Source organism: Physcomitrium patens, chromosome 11 (assembly GCF_059467195.1).
Source record: "Physcomitrium patens ecotype Gransden chromosome 11, ASM5946719v1, whole genome shotgun sequence".
Lineage (NCBI taxonomy): Eukaryota > Viridiplantae > Streptophyta > Bryopsida > Funariales > Funariaceae > Physcomitrium > Physcomitrium patens.
Genome location: NC_143420.1, coordinates 3,218,724 through 3,238,169, shown reverse-complemented (window position 1 = coordinate 3,238,169; position 19,446 = coordinate 3,218,724). Strand labels below are relative to the sequence as shown.

The 19,446-nt window shown below is 39.8% G+C and overlaps 2 protein-coding genes across 4 annotated transcripts; both read left to right on the top strand.

Annotated features, from left to right (window-relative positions):
* Window positions 1–3,508: 3,508 nt before the first annotated feature.
* On the top strand, window positions 3,509–5,944 carry LOC149988108 (uncharacterized). 3 transcript variants are annotated; one of them, XM_090254103.1, is made up of 2 exons: window positions 3,509–4,057; window positions 5,045–5,944. In XM_090254103.1, the coding sequence occupies exon 2, from the start codon at window positions 5,207–5,209 to the stop codon at window positions 5,681–5,683; it is 477 nt and encodes a 158-aa protein (XP_090110229.1). In that variant the 5' UTR covers window positions 3,509–4,057; window positions 5,045–5,206; the 3' UTR covers window positions 5,684–5,944. The 3 variants fall into 3 exon arrangements, with proteins under 3 accessions (XP_090110229.1, XP_090110231.1, XP_090110230.1); XM_090254105.1 differs by lacking the exon at window positions 3,509–4,057 and adding an exon at window positions 4,474–4,836; XM_090254104.1 differs by lacking the exon at window positions 3,509–4,057 and adding an exon at window positions 4,474–4,876.
* A 766-nt stretch (window positions 5,945–6,710) lies between these two features.
* Window positions 6,711–17,732, top strand: LOC112288715 (uncharacterized). The gene is made up of 16 exons (XM_024533208.1): window positions 6,711–6,812; window positions 7,085–7,171; window positions 7,357–7,478; window positions 7,710–7,761; window positions 7,849–8,149; window positions 10,296–10,775; window positions 10,925–10,978; window positions 11,221–11,343; window positions 11,640–12,691; window positions 12,999–13,815; window positions 14,216–14,451; window positions 14,557–15,486; window positions 15,631–15,981; window positions 16,240–16,348; window positions 16,650–16,716; window positions 16,979–17,732. Exons 1-16 carry the CDS (start codon window positions 6,711–6,713, stop codon window positions 17,040–17,042), a joined length of 4,947 nt encoding a protein of 1,648 aa, XP_024388976.1. The 3' UTR covers window positions 17,043–17,732.
* Window positions 17,733–19,446: the final 1,714 nt, after the last annotated feature.

Sequence of the window (19,446 nt, the reverse complement as noted above, 5' to 3'; positions counted from 1 at the left end):
CCTTTATTTAATAAATCTAAAAGCACAACACTAATTTTGCTGCATTAAAATTATAAATATATGCACACTTACTCAAACACTCAAACACTCCCAGTTTAAAAGATGATTTCAAATGTTCAAACTTCTAAAATTTGAGTTCAAAAATCTTCCAAACAATATGAGAGTTGAGTGTATAGAATGAACAATTTATAAAATCATTACCTTGATATGTTTCCTTTGGATGGCATGGATGCTTTGTGAATAATTCCACCATGATTCACTAAATATAATACATTTTTTTCACTATTTGTTTAAACTAATTATTTATTTTTTGTATTAAATAATTCAAAATGTCACAAAGTGCAAGAATGCTTTTGTAAGAGTCAGCAGTAAATGTTTTTACACATAACAATACCATTGCATTCAAACATGTACATTCTTTTTCTTTTTCTTTTTTAAATTAGTAGATTAAATTAAATATCTTCTCCCCCCTCTTTATATGTTCATTCATATATATGTACAATAAAGTACACTGCATGCTCTTAATCACATTTTAAAATACATATCCTATGGTATCATTTCCAGATGCTTGGAATATTCTATTTTTTTGTTTAAGAATATCTTTCTTCCCAACGTCAACCAAATATTTCTGTTGCTCTAATAGTGTATTCAATATAAAAACATTTAGAAAAAGCAAAGCAACAGAAAAAGAAAAAAGAAAAAGTTTCTATATTCCGCTCATCTGTTCGTTATCAAAATGACAGGTGACGTGGATGCCAGCGGATCATGACGTGACACTAATGCCCAGGTGTAATGCCCAGGTGGACTGCAACCCTGCAGCTCCTGGGACCCATAAGAGTCAGCGTGGCGTGGCCCGGGCGGGGGGAGAGCAACCACCTGTTCGAACAGGAGAATAGGGCCTATGACCCGGGCTCAGGTGAGTCGGCAGTCCTACGTGGACCCCGCCTGGGTGTGTGGAGGGGACGCCCATAGGCGCCGTATGAGGAACTCGTCTATCCTGGGCCTGAAACCGAGGCCGTCCTCCCCACCGGGCTCGGTCTTGGGGCACGCTTTTTGAGAGGCTCAGCCTCTGCTGCCGTGCTGGATGCTTGCGTGGCTGCCACTCCATTGACCCCGTTCTCCATGGATCTTGATCCCATTGCGAAGTTACTGTGTTCCCAGTCAAGGGGAACGGGACCAATTACATTAATCAAACTTAACAGGATCCCACTAGAAAATAAATAATTAAATAAATAAATTTACGATCATATTTATTTTTGTAGACATGGAAAATAGAATATGGCGCTGATGTATCATTTTTATTTTTATTTTTATTTTTATTTTTCTAATACATCAAAAAAAATTACACGAGTATGAATAATTATGGGGCACTTTATACTGAAGAGATGAGGTCAGAGGCCTTAATATTTAAATATTTTCATTGGTTGGAAATTAATTCTACAGGCCTTAAGAGGAAAGAATGAGATGAAATACATCTTTTTCTGCATGGCATGAATAGTATTGTCTTTTGGAATTTCTATTGGACCCATCTTAAAAGATGGTTTCTAAAAAAAAAATGAAGAGTCTTTTTTATACTCTTTTTTGTTGTTTGAATGAAGATATGGACTAAAATATTTAGATTTTTATATATATATATATATATATATATATATAAACATAATTTCATTGTCTCTTTTCACTTTGTATTATATCCAAAGAGGAGAGCTTCTAAAAAAATATTTTTCTTCACCAAGCATGAGACTTTGGTGAGGCTTTTGAACAATGGCCTTCCAAAGCATACTTCTATGTGTAGAGTGCCCCTAAGGATGCCAAGTCACAAGTATATTAAATCAAATAATTTGGTACAATTTACTTTTGGGTTTAATAATTTTACACTTTAACATTTTTTTTAATTATTATTATTCTAAAATAGTGGATTGAAAGAATATCATGTGAACAAAATCAAACATCAAAATGTTTTATTAAATGAAATCCATAGATTCAATTTTTTTTAGTATTATATCTAATTAAATCAATTAAAAAAATTCAATAAAATTAATTGTTGTCTAAAAATGCAATGTATAACATATATGTAATTTAAAAACATATGAACAAATATATAAATAAGTACATAAATAAATATATAAAATAAATAACACAATAAATATAAATAAAATTTCTGACTGAAAATAAATAAAATAGGTAATTTTTTAATCTTTTTTTATTCGATTATTATTCAATTTTTATTTAGTTGCATATATATATATATATATATATATATATATAATAATACATACATTCTGTCCGTTTTTTTATTTATATACTATGCTTGCCACATTAAATTTCATTTCTCGCTCATTTTGGACATTGTTGCAAGTATCAAATATCCCAAAAGTCATCAAAGATGGAAGAATACTTTTTTCTGAAAAATATGTACAAATCTTAAAGTCTTTGGGAGTTCATTCATATTGGGGTATTCAATGGGATTGTTTTACATGAAGAACATTTGCACCCAAAAATGTTTTATGGTTGTGAGAAGATATTTATGTTTTTATGTTTTTTGTTTTTTTACTTTTTATTTATTTTCCACCTCATTGGAAACACATTCAAATTAATTTATTGATTTATTGATATTATTGTGGAGGACTTATATGTTTTTTCTGTTTTTATTCATTTTTATTGCAAAATATTAGCATTATCCATTCAAAAGTCGAATCCAATATTTTCTTAATTTTTAAAATTTATTCATTTAATGAATCCATTACTGTTTTAAAATCACATCCAATAACTATATATTTTTATATACAGGGTATTGTTAGTGCCACCACAGTTTTTGCTATTGCCATTGCATTTACCCACCTACTTGATATATTTTTGCAATTTTTTTAAAAAATAAAATCTAATCAAAAATCATTTCAAATCAAATGATTTGAAGGGTATTGAACAAAAGTGACTAGTGACAACAATAAAAGAGGATTGTGATAGCATTAGCAATACCCTATATATACACATACACACATAGCATTTAGAAATCAATTCATGAAACCACCACAAAAATTGTGTTAAGTAACTCTGACCTGCGCCACAAATTTCAGAGGTGCTGAGCATTGTGACACAATCAAACCCAAAATAAAAAGCTCAAATTTACTGCCTTCTAGTTTATTACAAAAACTGTGTTTAAAACTTCAGGTTGAATTGTGCGTTATCCTTTTGTATTACAAAAGATTGTACCATCCAACCAAAAGTTGATTATACTACGCAGTGGAGAACGCTTTTGGGGAACGTAACTTCTGTGAGAATTACAAGGATGCAACCAGTTCCGCAGTGACGCACGAACAACACCAATCAGTACCACCCACAGTGCCCTTTCCTGAGCAGTAGGTCGGTAGGAAATCCAAACCACGAAGGGGTTTCATGATTTGCGAGGAAGGTCGTTAGTCTCTGGAGCTTTCGACCCTGCACTACCACCTTCTGCAGTGTCGGTTTATTTCTGGCCCTTGTGATTTGTGCTTTTCGGTGTTCATTGAATGCCGTCGAGGTCTGTAATGGGGATTCTTCTCGAGTGAAGAGGCGCGCGGGAGCGAGAATTTTCCCTTGTTGTAGCGTGCACAAGTCTTTAGTTTGATTGCAGCGGCTTTCTTGATCTTGTAACATGCTTTCAACGTGTTTTGTCGTCGTTTTCTGCCGCATTGCGATACAGCAGATCCGTGTAGAATAGTGGGGATTGGCAGTTGAGCGGAGTTAGGAGAAAGCGAGAGAGAGGAAGAGAGGGAGAGGTGCTATGGCGTGGGAAGTTGAGTGATGGGAAGGAGAAAGTGATGGAGGCTGTGTTTAGTCGTGGCGAGGTGTTGCCTTCATTCGGTTTTTTGGTTTTATTTTCGCGAGGTTTTCTGGTAGACGGTGTGGTACTCATCATGATTGGTGTTGTATAGACTTCCGCAGCGGAGGTAGTGCCTGCGTGGTGTTGATTGTGGCCGAAGCATCGTTGTCTGCCGGTGGTCAGGACCCATTCTTGGAGGTGAAAGCTATTTCGAGGGTGTTGTCATCGGAGGCAACTTGTGGACTTGACTAGCTGGAGGTAGGTTCTTGTTCCAAGCTCCTTGCGATGAGCGTTGGTGTTTCTGTAATGCGGGGTTTTGAGCACTGACTTAGAATCTGGTGACTGATCAAATATTCTCGGTCGTGAAGCTGGACATGCTTTTTTGAAGACGTGTGTAGGTTGTTGTTTTTTCAAGAATTTCTTTGTGTGAGATAATGCAATTGGCACCTTGTTTGGAATCTAACATGATGCAGGACGTTTTTGTGTTTCTGGATTTGTAGAATTAGATGTCAGATGGCTAATTGTTCTCATCTATGTTGACAAAATTGGGTACTGAGTTGGACTTTGAAATGTAGAGAGCTCCTGCCATTCGCACTCTCACAGTAGAACCTGTTGCGGTTCTTTCATTTAGAAGTTCCCGCATCCTCTTTATACATATGTAAAACATTTTTTAGGTGATGGTAGGAGCTTGGGATAAGATACTTGCTCGTTTGAGAGCAACAAGCGCGCGTTTTTTCAATTCGTTACGAATTGTCATCTTATGACATAATGCCGCTGCTTCAAGCTTCATACTTCGGCTATTTTGTGCAAGAGGTGATCGTGAGCACTTCCAGCCGTGTTGCTTAGTTGCAGGTTTCGAATATCTAGAGCCTGCAGAAGTTAAGGATTTTGTACATGAGAGCGTGTGTCTGTGCAAACTCATAGTGCCCGCAGAGACGAGCAGTACTGTTCCGCAATTTGCAGATGGAAGTTTTCGAGAATGCCCGTTTTTCGCTTGTTCGCTCACCCTTCATGATCGGTATCGCAGCATTCATATTGTGAGTGTTTGCAGATCCGACCTGTATTAAACATGAAATGGTATTGTTCATCCTTTGACATCCATGGGAAGCTTCCAAGCATCGATTCTCAGTCGAATATTATATTACGAATCTTGTTGATCCTTGAATGAATAAGAGTTAAAGTCGAACATGTAATAGTGATTCACTTCGTCAATGGAATTTCAATTAAGTTTCGATGTATGTGCAGGAATCACTTGGGAACGAAGTTACTGCCGCGTAATCTCCTCGCTCGATAAGCATATCAAGAACAAACCAAGCTAAGGAGCATGTCAAGCAGAGGTTGGTGCGGCATGGCGAATCTAAAAGACTCTTCATAGGGGAATCTGTTGGTGCTCGCCCGAGGAGCACGATGTGCGTTTGTCAGTTGGAAGGGACGATTTCTGGGTCTTCAAAGACACCTCACAAGATTTCCTTGAACTCTCCTCACAAACCCAGAGGCCAAGGTATGGAGTCGAACTATTCCTGTGGCCGCAATGGTGAGCCTTACCAGCAAGGGGAGTTGAGTGGTGAAGAATGGAAAACCAATGGTTTTTATGCAAAGAGGGATGGAGTATTCAAGTGTATAGCGGGGATAGCTGCTGATTGTACAGCCGTGTGCTGTTGCCCTCTCTCTCTTCTTCATCTTTTGACTTTTGCTTGCATCAAATTGCCTTCCATTGTTGTCATTCGGGCCCTCAGGAAAGTGAAAACTAAGCTTCGTAGGAAGCAGAAGTGTCAAGACGCTAATGAGGATGATATTGATCCGAGAACACCCTTCACGCCCTGTTTTTCATGCCCAGAATCCACAAGTGACATCTCTTGGGCACCATTTTCCGGGATTCGCTGATCCTCAGATGTGGCAGGAGTATTTTGGTGTTGAAGAAATCAGCCTTGCGGATCACTAGAGAATTTTGTACTTCACTCAGTGCCCGTATTTTATACAGAGCAGAACATTGATATTTGCCAACGAGTGAGCCTCCACTCTTCCACAGCCTCATGGTGGAACCTACGTTAGCAGCATAGGTAGGGCCAACACTCTGCACAGAGATGATCACGCATGTGTTCCTTATTTTCGTTACGTTCCACTAACCAAGCGACATTTCTTTCATTGTCCACTTTGGATGCCATTTCTGCACGCACACATCAGTGTATTCTTCGGAGCTTTTGTTCAAGGGCACAAAAAGATGAAAATAATCGCCTAACACCGTTGGGCTTATGCTGCACTCCCTCATTTCAGCCTTTTGGTTGGGAGTGTGCGCTTGCAAGATCACCGAATCCTGTTGAAAACCTTCGAAACCAGAAGCCAGAAAGGTTCCTTTTGCCTCAAGGGACGAAGACTAGCGTCCCGAACACGCTTACACTTAGAATAAAAAAAATGGCGGACTGATTCTTTAAGTGTAGTGTTCGGTTGCTATTATTACATATTAAAGAATCTGTTTCATTCACTTCAACCCCATGTCGCAAAACCCTGTACACCACGATTGGCTTTGCAGTAAGTGTACCACTCATGCACTTTTAAATATGTCAATCCCAAAACAACGTTTCTCCTATACAGATTCTAAAGATGAAGAAGTTAGCAGAACTCCACGAAAACCTCATCTCAAAATCACCCACGGTGAAGTATGTCAAGTAAGAAGTATCAGTCTCTGCTTACTAACTCATCACCGTGGAAATCAGCGCTCAAATTTTAACACATGGTGATACAAAAGTTCCCACGATGCATTGGTTTTTGTAAGAACATTCAATGCATTGGCACCGAATACAACGGCCGGGGATATGACTGCAGGATCTGAAATCAAACGAAGGGACGCATCAGCAGGACCAACACGGCACGCCATCTCTCCCGTCTCAAGCATGATTTTACAATACAAGTGATGCAAGAAAAACTTCCTCCAAGTCTGCAAAAGCCCAGCAGCTTTGCGTTCCCTGTACATGCCTACCAGCAGATGGGTATTGGGTATCATTTCAACGCCGTGGTAAACTCAGAATCGAACACATTTGATTAGACGTAGACGTGCGTGTATCGATCCAGAAAAGAACGAAAACTGTGATTGAATTCGCGTACTTCTTCTTGATCAAGTTTCAACGCCCCCTTTTGACGACGTTCGAGTCCCAGAGCTTTCCTGCCTCAAAAAACTTAGAAAAAGAGGATTGCAGATGGGTTCCAATATTGGAGGTTTTAACTAGTCGGCAAAGAACCGAGTGCCGCGTAACATCAGAATACTAGCGCATTTATGTGGTTGAGTAGGAGATGGCCACACGATTGACCAAAGCCGTTCAGAGTTCATCCCTGGACTATCTCAATCTTACATTGCTCCGGAAACTTAACTTGCAGGTTGGTGGTAGGCCGGCAAGGATTCTTGCGAGAGCGCTAGATGAATGCAAATTATCTTTCAAAGAGATGAGCGAGTACGATTACGAAGAACTCAACTTGAGAAAAAGTGGATTCCTCGACACAACCAGAGTACCGATTAACTTTTGAGAGTAGAATTGATCTGGTTCACGTGACCGGTAAAACAGGACTACGAGCTAGAACACGATAACTCCGACGTGAAAACAAACCGTCATAGTTTCGAGAAAACTTGCACCCAGACTTCTCCATCTAGTCCCATCACCAACTGCACTGGAGGTGGAAGCCGAAGGTAGACGTTCCATCAACGCGACGATTGCTCTAGACAAATATGACGGAATTGAAGGCGCACCAAGTAGCTCGTTTCATGCAAAACAAACAAGTCTGCCTAGAGAGTGACGGTGAGCGACAAAGGGGGTTGCTATCTGTTGCTTCACTTTCGCATGACCTGCTGCGTAGAAGATCCTGACAGACCAAATCCGACAACCGCTCAAAGCTGGTAAATCCAACTGATAAACCGCAGCAATAACAACGTGAGAAAGGGTTCGCACGAGAAATGTCTGCAACAACACAAGGCCCCCACAAAGGAAGAGTCTCACAAGTGGGGCGATGTGGAAGAAGAACTCCCCCTCACCCCCTATCGCCCCCCTCACTCTTCGTAGATCCCTATACCCGTCACCCTAGTTCCTGTTGAGTCACGGTTGATCACCGCTATTAGGGGAAGCTTTTCCCACAAGTTGCTGAGGATTAATGGCCTGCAACAGACAAACTGGGTCACGTCGAAGGAATATGGAGCTCGAGGAAGAAGACCCGCAAGTGGTGATGGTGGTGGTGGCAGGGTTCCGAGGCACCAATCGCAGGGATGGAGGGGTATTGCCTCGCACAGGGCCCTCACCTTCCAGCAAGCTTGCTTTCATTCAGCGAGCCGGACTCGGAGTGGGGTATGCTGGTCGCTTTTAAAAGGTGATGCTGGAATTTTTCCTATTTCTAATACTGGTAATAAGAAGTCTTTCTGGATTCTGGGCGACTGACTACGAGGCCCTGTTGCAATGCACTGATGAGCACCGACCGCCATAGCCAGCATGGTCAATTCCAACCCTTGCCCATCCATGGCCATGCCTAGCTCTCTTTTCTGCTCTTAGCCCCCCTCTTAAGCTGTGGTGACTGCAAAATGTTATGGGTGATGCCGCGTTGCCAGTGTTGGAATTCGGGAGCGGAGTGAAGAGTGAAGCGAGGGAGGGGCTAGTGATTTTGTTGATGAGGTGCATGAATTCTACGCGGAAGGAGATGGCAAGTTTTGTGAAGTTTGTGCAGGTTTTCGCGTGATTTCATGCGTGAGGGCGAGTTAGGGTGAAGTGACTTGGTTTCTTAGCCGGTGTTTTTTGGGAGGTTGATTTTCTGGCTCACGAGCGCGGATAGTTTTGGTGCTGCTGTGCATTGCGTTGATTTAGTTGAGCGCCGGCTGTTGGTTGAGACTTTTAGCCTGTGGAAGACTGGGACTTAGGTTTTCGTGTGGTCGTTCGGGAATCAGTTTTTTTTGCGATCGTAGGTGTTTCATCCACGTTAGTAGATATCCTCACTGCCGCTTGTGGGGTGCTACGTAAAGTGTTTCGGCTCTAGCAATAAGTGCGCCGAAAACCTCCTCATTTCTTTCTGACCATATTCCCTGGTGGGATTGGCCAGCGCCGGCTTCGCGATTGCTGGTGTGAGATAGCAGAGGGTTGACAGAGTCAAGGAGATAGGCGGAGGTGTGATTGAGGGTATCTTTCACATCTCCTTAGTGCTCGCAATTATTGTCCTCGGAAACCTGGATCGGTTGATGCGTGCGGAGTATGCCTGGTCCCCTATTCAGCACAGAAATGGCGAACACCTTAGGGGTTCCATCTTGAATTGCTTCACAGTTACGCTTTGCTATCTCTAGGACACTGTACTTCGTGAAAATATTCATGGGGGACTAAAAGGGACAAAGGGTATTTCATGCTACGGAACATGTCTGGTTTTCCTACACCTATAGTCGTTTCGTTTGGGATTCTGAAAGAGAAGTGAAGAGAGTGGCTGCTTGCTCTCCGCTTTAGGAAAGTTCATCTTTTTTTTCTTCTTGAGACTTCTTAGAGATACTCTTCAGAGACTGCTTGGTGTTCGAAGTCGGGATTTCGGTGACGTCTGCCTTGAATAGCTCCAACCCCGTTCCCGGTGCATTGCAGACTCGTGTTTCTCTTAGGTTGATTATTTTACTCCGTTTGCCTCCGCTAGTGACGCCTTTGTTCGCTTTTACTTAAGTAGTGTGCGTTTTTGATAATGGCTTTTTGAGGGACTTCAACAAGTCTTGAGAGGAAAGCGTATACTATAGACATTTGGTCGTCTCTTCGAATGGTATTTTCGTGTCAGCTCGCTCTTTCTCTCTAGATTGCTGCGCCACCGCAGAATTTTCGCGTTTCAAATTCGTCTGAAACAAGTGAATTCACTTTTGTTTCAGGATTTAAGGCTCGACCAGTAGGCTGAAAGAATACAGATATTTATGCATCTATCCAAATATTAGAGTAACGAATTTCGAAGGTTTGTGCACTTGAAATGCTGACCTCGGCCTGCAATAATGGAGGATGAAGGAAGTGGTAGTTCATCTTTCAATTCAAGTGATGGAGGTTCAGGGAGCTGGTCGCCGGGTCTGTCCCATAAGACTAATCAGCATGTATCTAACCGGGAAGGTCTGCATTTCCTTCCTTTAAAATCTTGGCTTAATGGTAAGATGCTTTTCCTTTTCGTAACTATCATAATTTTCACAGAACTTTTAAATCATTTTAGAATCAGGGGAAAGCTCCAATTTTTCTATAAGAGAAATACGCAAATAAGATTCATCTGATTACAAAAGATTCCTTGTCTATCAAACGTCTCCTACTAGAAGTACTGCGATGTTTCATAATAAGTCTATTCTTAATTGAATTTGGTAATCAGAAGTACTTGGGCGCACGCAATGGTCTTTACTGATTCACGCACTATTCTCTATTCTTATGCAACTTGGCTTAGAGCATGAGCTGTTTTCGTACGCTTGATAACTCGCTTAGACTTACATGAGGTTAGTGCGTACTGAGCAATCGCTACCGTGGTGCAGGAGGATATGGTGGAATGAAGCCAAAACAGCTTCTAAGTAATGACTTTTATACACGACAATTTTCCCGACAGCGACCAGAGGAATCTGATGAGGATTTTGAAGAGGGTTCAGATGAAGAGAGGGATGAAATTGGTGTCAATCGGGAATTGCAAAGATACGCATGTCCGAATGGAGAAGAGGATGCCTCAGAAAGTGATTATGACGGAGTTTATGAAGAAACACAGCTAGTGGAGCAGTATAATGCTGCTCACTACAGTAAATTTGATCATGAAGTGAAACTTAGATGCAGGGGAGCACTAGATTTGCCGCTCTCCGCTGGGAATTTCAGACAGAAATTGGGTTGTAAACAGGTCAATTATGCTGGGGAAACTCAGTTGCTTGAGAATTATGATATAAGTCACTATGGTAAAGCGGATTATGAGAAGAGCAAGCCAATACACCTGCCACTAAATATGGCGATTCATGGTGTTCATACGAAAGGTATTAACGTTATTATCATAATTCTGAGTCCCATGCTGCTCTGTTGAAATTTAGTTTCGTATTCGCAGCATTGCATTCGCTGCACAGATATGAGTAGGACAGCTTGTTATAAATAACTTTATCCACTGTTACCATTTTTGAATGATCAGCTGTTGACATGGGGTTGCTGAAGGTCTCGCCAACAACCTCTGTGAGGGTGTTACGTATGTTCACTTCGCTTGAATCCTTTTGTCTCAGAGATCATATATGCATCGTCGACTGTCGTATAGAATATACTCAACATCATTCATTTAGGCTTTCTGTTTGAAGTTACTCTTTGAGGTTTAAGGATCTTGTTGCTTTTCACTTAGGAATTTTTCTGAAATGAGTAATTCGCAAGCTACTGATTTATGGAAACACTTTTATGTAACTTCAATTGACAAGGACGTGCAACTGAAATGTGTAGATCTGGAAAAGTTTCAGCGTGATACTGTTGATTCAGATGCCGAGACCGCGGATGAGGCAGAACCGACTGAGGTTGTCGATTCAGAAGCGAGCACGGAAGATGAAGCTACCACCTCCAGGCAAGGTGAGTTACTGAAAAATCATCGCAACTAAAAGTGTGTTTTATCACCTAACTTTGAGGTACTTGAAAAGTTATTTCTTCACTTTCCGAGCTAGGTTTTCGTTCGACGAGGAATCAGTAGTCATAGATTAGCGTGCTTTTTGACCTAACTCGCTTATTTTCAGTCAAGATAAGAAAAGATGGATGCTATTCCTAGAACAATTAGTGCCCTGATTCACGGCATTTTTGTAATGTCTACGTTTTCAATCGTGTTCAATTGGACCATGAACCTCATTTTGCTATTTGCTTTGTCTTGTTAGACCAGCAGGAAGCGCCGCGCTTACAGAAACCGAATTCGGAGTTTCGTCAAGAACGGATGTGTGAATTTGAAATGGATCTCAATGTCAGACTTGAGGAGGACATGGATTGTGAGTATTATGGAGAACCCATGAATTACGACACTCAGCTGGTCACAAATACTGAGACACAATTGGTTGATGATTATCGTGACTGGCAAGGTGACACACAGTTAGTCTCGACAACTGGGAAGGAGTTTCTTGACAACATGAGTAGCAGGCATAGTAAGGTGGCAGCTATCGATTCCAAGGACATGCCGTGTGATAAAAATGATGGTTTTGAAACTAAAAATAGGAGAGCATTTACGCCAGTAAGTTCCGGCGGTATTCAGATTACGAAACAAACTGCAGAAAACAAAACGTTCTCTTCCTCTTGTATGGACTTACCGAGTCTCACTACTGAGAGTAAGCTGTTAGTAGTTCCATCAGTATCTGAAGCATCAGAGAGTTCTTCTTTCCAAAATTGTGTCGGGACGGTTCGTGCCGAGTCCATCCGAATTGCAGCCATGCAGCCCTTACAGTGGATTTCAAAACTGAAACTTGACGATTACACTTTTTTCAACCCTCAGGCTCTTAAGCCATCCGGGAACAGAATTGATGCTCGTAATTGCGTTGATAGGGCAGAAGTCCCTTCGAATGAGCCAGAGTGGATGCGAGACTATGGGAGTAAAGGAGACTTCCTAATGAGCAAATTTCGGGATGAAAGGATCAGTGCTCTGGGGCCAAGATCTGGAGTATCTGTACAAGATTCCTCATTGCCAAAGGATAGCAAGCTTCCTGGGATCCTCACCTGTGAGCAAGAGGTCATGGTAGAACAGGGTGATGTTGGCCGCCAGACCTGTTTTTCTGGAATGAGACCTCTCTTTGGACCTGATATCTTAAATATGAATTATAAAGGCACCATAGGTAAGCTAGGATATGAAGGCAGGGGTTTGGTAACTCCATTGCAGCGTCGAATCTCATCAGGGCCAAGATTGTCATCTCCAACGGGTAGCATGAACTATTTAGACTCTGTGGTACTTCTCTTGTCCATCTCTCAAGTGAACCTCGATTGGTATTTCATTCAGATTTTATAGAAATTAGTTGAAGGTGATTCAATACTTGTCACAATGTGTTCTAGATTAGAAGTATCTGCCCATAATAGTTCTTGGTTTGCATTAGCAGGCCTAAAAAATCACTTGAGCTTTTGGAATTATGAGAATTGAGCAACTTGTTCTAGATTTTCTCTGGTGCATCACTGGGTATCATCCCTGCATTACAACTGTGAGAAATACCTTTATTGGTTGCACTTCATTCTCTACTTATATGTTTTTTCGATCGCAGGAACCAGGCGAAGAGGTAAAAGCTGAAGCGTTGGACATGGTGGACAAGCTGGTGTGGTTGAACAGTGCTGACGCTCCTCAGGCATCTCCTCCTAGAAAATATAGGAAGTCCTTCCCTGGATTACCTCCAGCTTCGTCCACTCTTGCGAATCCTGCTTTGCAAGTATTTGAATTTGAGGATACTCCAGTGGCACAGCGTTCACAATCATACAATGATGTGAGCCTAATCAAGGAAATTCAAGCTGAGTGGAAAAAGAAAACAGAACAGTGTCATCGTGCATTAACAATAAAAAAAGGTAAAGAGAAGGAAACAGGATTGTTGAATGAAGGAGAAAGGTTGAGTAAGCTCTTAACAGACGACGATCGCGAGAAAATTAATGAGCCTAGATTGCTGCTTCATGCGGCAAGCACAAAGCGTATATCGGCAAAACTACAACAGGACAAGGACGAAGCATGTCTTGACGCGACAAAGACAAAAAGTCCTGCAACTGTGAAGAACCTTTCAACAACGCATAGCCCTAAAACTGGGAGGACCCCTTTATTAGCGAAGAGCCCTGCTGTAGACTCTGTTACCGATGAGGTGAAGAGACTGAAAGGAAATTCAGGAGAGCCTGGACAAGTGGCTGACAATGGACTTCGAAATGTTGTCGTTGATGGGATGCAGAAGCTCTCTAATTTGAGTACATTAAGTTCCAATGAAGTCTTGGAGCATAGTAGGGTCCAAGAAGATAGAGAGGAAAAAGTTCTCGACGGAGCACAAATTCTGACCAAGAGAAGGTCGCAGGGTAGGAACCGGCGTGAGCATATTCGCGTTCCAGGTTTGTGGAGGGTGCTGGTTTACAATTTTTCCTTTATTTTTTATTTGAATAATTTGATAACTTTTTTTTCTGTTTCGTTGTGTACATGGGATGTGGGTCATTTTTCTTGCTGAATAACGCGGAGCACCTTTAGGACATTGGCTTTTTAATGGAAAGTTTCGAGGTTTTTTAAGGTCACTTGGAATTTGAACGAAATGTTTGTGGGTCTCAAAATCTGAGCAACTTAGTCAATCAATTTCCTCGTATTGAGTTGCATCTGACAGAAAGCTTGCAATGTTAGTGTATGATGAAAACTGCTTACTTTTGTACGGAACAGTTAATGCAGTAATCACTAACAAAGCCGGCACATAGGAAGTCTTGATGTATTTTGGTTTTACAATAGAGTGTCTTTGTGATGCAGAAGCGGTGCTCCTTTCAAGGAATTATTCTTCACCTGAGGAGAATTCTCTCCTGGATTGTGAAATGGGAAAGAACTCAGCTGCAGCTCGGAAAAGGAGAAGTCTTAATATCATGCTACGAGATCGAAGCGCCAAAAATGCGAGGTTAACGGATGAAGAAGATATTGAGGATCAGAATGAACTCAATGACAATGCGGACGCTCTTTCAAGTCCCACAAGCAGTGGTGCTGACCCCATGGTATGTGATCCAAGGTTTGTTGAACCCATGTTTGTACAAGTTTGCATCCTGTGTACCTGTGATATGTATTTGTAATGATTTTTTGGATTATTGGGTTGTGTGCAGTTCGTTCTATCTGAAAAACCCTCAAGCAGCCGACTAAAACAGAGAACCCCCCAAGTAGCCGAAGATAGTACAGACAAAGACGAAGAGACTGCAGTTGTGGAGCCAGAAAGGCCCCAAAAGAGGCGAAGAAGGAGGATCTCAGAAGCTTCGAAGCTCTTAATAGGGGTTGAAGACATAGGTCATATTCTTGGTGAGGATGGAGTCAGAACTAGAAGTTTAAGGCAATTGCGCGGAAGATGTGATGATGACAACCATGCTGAGCCCTTTTCAATTGCACTAGTCCAGAAGAGATTGCGGAGTGCTAGAAGAGGTTCTGGAGGAGGTCATGAAGTTCCTAAAACCTCGACTATAGATGAAATGAATGAGGCGGATAATGAGGTTGAACAAGATGCTAGCACTGGTACTTGGTCTGCATCATTTCAGGGCGATAGTGACAATGACGAGCTGGAGGCCAATGACGCTAGCAGCTCAGGTCAGCAAGAGGAAATTTCGGATCAGGGAGCTAGTCATGTGGACGAACCAATTGAAGATGACGATGCTAGTCGTATGAAGGTGAAACGGACTAGGAGCATCGCAGATGTATCCAGTCCCTCCACACTAGTATTATTGCCGGCACCCTTCCCGCTGGTTACCGGCAGAAGAGGACGGGGTGCAGTTGTGAAACCTGAAATTATTGAGGACGGTAATCTGCAGTGCTCCGATCCGTCATTTGTGGTACCTGCAGCAGGTAAGGGTCCTCGCATGAGGACTGTACGCAAGAGACGAGATCCTCAATTGCTGGTGTTACCGTCGGAGGATGCTTGGGATTCTATTCAAGAGGGAAGTGCTTCTGTAAGCACAGAAGGGAGTTTGCGGAGTCGAAGAGTAACAAAGGTTTCAGTATTATTCAGCCATGGCTTGCTGGAAGACACCGTGAAGAAACAACGCAAGGTTCGGATCATTTTCGGAAGATATACTTGCCACTTTTTTCGTTTTCCTTCTTTAATACGTATTTTTAACTTGGATATATTATCACTCTCTATGCACTGCATGGACAGGAGACAATTTGAAATATTGGGATCTTTTCTGGCACAGATTGTTGAAAAGCTCGATGGAAAAATAACAACAAAGGCTGCTGATTGCACTCATTTTGTAGCAGAGAAGTTTGTGAGATCCGCTAATATGCTCGAAGCCATGGCAGGAGGGAAGTTCGTTGTCACATTTGCATGGTTGGAAAGCTGCCAGTTAGCGAATTGTTTCATTGAGGAGAGAAATTTCATTTTGCAAGATGAAAGGAAGGAGAGAGAATTAAACTTCTCAATGCGTGCCACAATTCTGGCTGCTCAATACAAACCTTTATTGCTGGGAGTCAGGGTTTTGTTGACCCCCAGTATTATTCCCAAGCCTCCTGCAATAGCTGCAATAATCCATGCAGCTGGTGGTCAGGTATCAAGTTGCCTCTTTTATGATTCTATTCGTCTGCCTAGGTTTACCAATTTTAGGTATTACATTGTCGGTGTGTGAGATGAATGTAATAGTCATTCTTAGAAACGAAAGGATGCTTTGAATAATTAAATATTTATTTGCTAATTTGTTTGATTGAATTGACTTAAAAACCAAGATATTTTCTGATTCATGTAAACCCGCTCAGTTCAGTACAAGGATCAGAGGTGGTTTTCAAAGCCTTATTTTCACATCTTGCAGGTCGTAGAGGAGTATGAGGGTCCTGCACCAGAATCTCAGAATGAAGATTACTGTATTGTTCTAGCAAACGAGAACGACAGGGACATTTGTGTCCCATTCCTTGAGCGAGGTTCTCATTTTCTACATAGAAAAGCTCATTCACTTCTCTACATTCTGTTTTGCAGCAATTTTAACAGAAACAATTGTCTGCTAGTCAAACTGTTGTATAGAAGATAGATTACTAGCAGGTTGCAGGGCTCACGTGAATGCGTTTAGATGTTTTTTTGATAGCTTGGCAGTTGGCGAGCACATCTTACGTTTTGTGGTCAAGTGTGTCTAGCCTCCAAGCCTTGATAAATCAATTGAATTTATGATTTGGTTTTCTTTGTTCCTGACACATTACAGTTTAATTTGTTTCTGCTGTTGTGTAGGAGCCAAAGTGTACAAATCGGAGCTTATTCTTAGCGGGATCATATCACATCATCTTGAGTTTTCAAAGTATCCTTTCCCTAGTAATCTTTCTAATGAAATAGTTTGTTAGCAATGCATCTTTTCCAGCCTTGATTTCTGAAGGTTGATCAAACGATTTTGGTTTCGATTTGAAGGCCTGGGATATATGTGACGTTAACTCTTGTTCTTTAATCTTAGTGGGTGATCTTCTTTTCTATTATCGGTTGTTGACATAGTATTGACCTACTGAAGTTCACCACCAATGCATGTAAATTCTTGTTACCACGTGTGTTTCTTGACAAACTAGCAGACATGTACTTTTTGAAAACTATCGAGCTGGAAGGCGTCGAGGGTGTGCGTTGCAGCAGGCTTGAAGGCGGAAATCACGTGTGCACAACATGTTCGACCTTGTTTATTGGATTTGGATAGCCCTGCGGGTATGGTTGAGTTTGCCAAAATATTCACACGAAACTTTCATAATTTTTATGTCCATTTCAAGGACTGTATTATATTCATATTCCCTCGTCAGGTACTAGTTGCTCTTTGTTCGGTTAAGCACATCATGCTTTTCTGGATCGTGAGCAGAGAACTTGTACAATAGCTAGTCGTCAAACATGTTCAGAAGGCATTTTGGGTTGGGCGTTGTCACCGTGGGCTGCCAATTCTGAGCTGGCTTTCAGAAGCAAATTCTGTGGGTTCTATTTACAGCTTCCATGTTGTGCAGTGGCGGTTAGTCCTCTAGTCTTGACGTTCTTCTCTTTCTTCCTTCACTACCGAAGTGGAACGAGTTGACTGTTCGGTAGTTACAGTTAAGTTTTCACTGTTGCTGAGGTTCTTATATTTATTGCTACTTGAGCTTTGCTCATGTTGCAGCTTCCGGGTAGAGGCTTGTCTTGTGGCTCTGGTAGTTGGAAGATATCTGAATCTATTGAGTGTTTTGTTCTGTTGCAGACTATCTTTAATTAGGGTATGCCAGACATGCTCATGATGATATTCACTATCTTGGTTTAGTGCAATATGTTACTTGAATTCAATAATGAATATTAGTTATGGTTTTGCCAATATATATTTTTATGATATGGAATATAAATGTGGAACTTGAATTTGTTTCAAACCATGGCAATGCAAAGTTGTGTAGGATTTGCAATTGTTTTCAATGGACTGTTTCACAGTCAGAAATGCCTAGAGTATTTAAGAGTAGAATATTTGGAATAGAAACGAATCAAACAAATAATTTAGAAAATAATGACATTATATGTACATATTTTATTTATTCAAGTTTTTTGTTGATCAATATGTTTTTGTAACTTTAAATTAGGGTATGAATCTGAGATATTTTTTTACATGTTTTGTAGTTATTAGAAAGCTTGGATATGATCTATTTGTCATCTACTGCATAAAAGCAAAAATGAGAATATTCTTAGAATGTTTTTTTTATTTGGAAGTCCACCACTTTGAAATGTTATGGTACAAAAGCTTTATAAAAGTTTGCACTTTGCAAAAAACAGACTCTCTTTTGGAGGCTTTGGCTTTTCAACATTGTGTAAAAAACAAAGCCATAAAATATACCAAACCATTTTTATATTTTAAGACTGCACAAATCAACTCATATCTTGATTTTAAAAATTATAAAAAATATCAATAAAAATGATTTATTTTTCTCATAATTATTTTCAGCAATTATATACAAGATTTTGAGATTATTTTGTAAAAGGGCACCTCTTAAGGTGGGCTTATTGCAAATTTTAGGGATACAACATTGTTTATGTTATGTAGAAAATAAATACATTTCACCTCATATATTTAAAAATAAAAAACCTTTTAAGTTGATTTTCCAAAATGTAAAGCCATTTAAGTGAGGCTTTTTAATTTGTGCCAATCAAAAGTTTTATAAGTTTTGGCCTCTCAACCTTTCTTTCAAGTACAAAAATCCACTTTATCTAATCTAAGCCTCTATTGAATTCTAATCTAGTTTATAGATTTTTTTTAGTTGCTTTGTGCTTGACATTAGCCATTCTGATCCTTTTAGGTTCTAAAAACATATTATTTCTTGATCTTCTTTACTTATCTTTACATATTTATAAACAACCTCTTTTTTGACAAATTTATGTAGGTTCCTTGACATTCTAAATCTAAAAGGTTTCTACACATTTTTTAAGGGGTTACATGGTAAACATAATGATGCTTAATGATGTTTATTAGTATACTTATTGTTAATGCCTTTATATATTTAAACTTGTTATTTTTATCACAATGCTATATAGTGATTTTAATTTTTACAATATAATATTCTTTTGTAGGATAAGGATTAATATTAAATAAACAATCAATATTATAAATTTAAAGATTTGTATGTCATTGAGTTTTTTCTTTAATTTCTTGCAAAATACTTTTTTATTTTTTATTTTTTATGATTTAACGTTTTAAAGTACTTAATCAAAAGATGGTATATCAATTAGTAAAGATATATTAACTCATTATTAATTAACATTAACAAATCTTAACTATAACTATCAATAATAATTATTTTAAAATTATATTCTTTAATGTATATTTATTGGATATAAAAATATAAAAAAATAGTTCTTTTACAAAAGAACTATCATTTCTATAAAAGACATTTCCTAAAATTTAAAACAGCTAAACTAAAATGCAAAACTTTTAAATCTAAAAATTGAAATATGAAAACAATTGAAAAAAACCCAACATGACATGCAAATACATAATTTTATATCTTTTTCTATGTACAATACCACTTGCAAAATTAAAATCTACAAT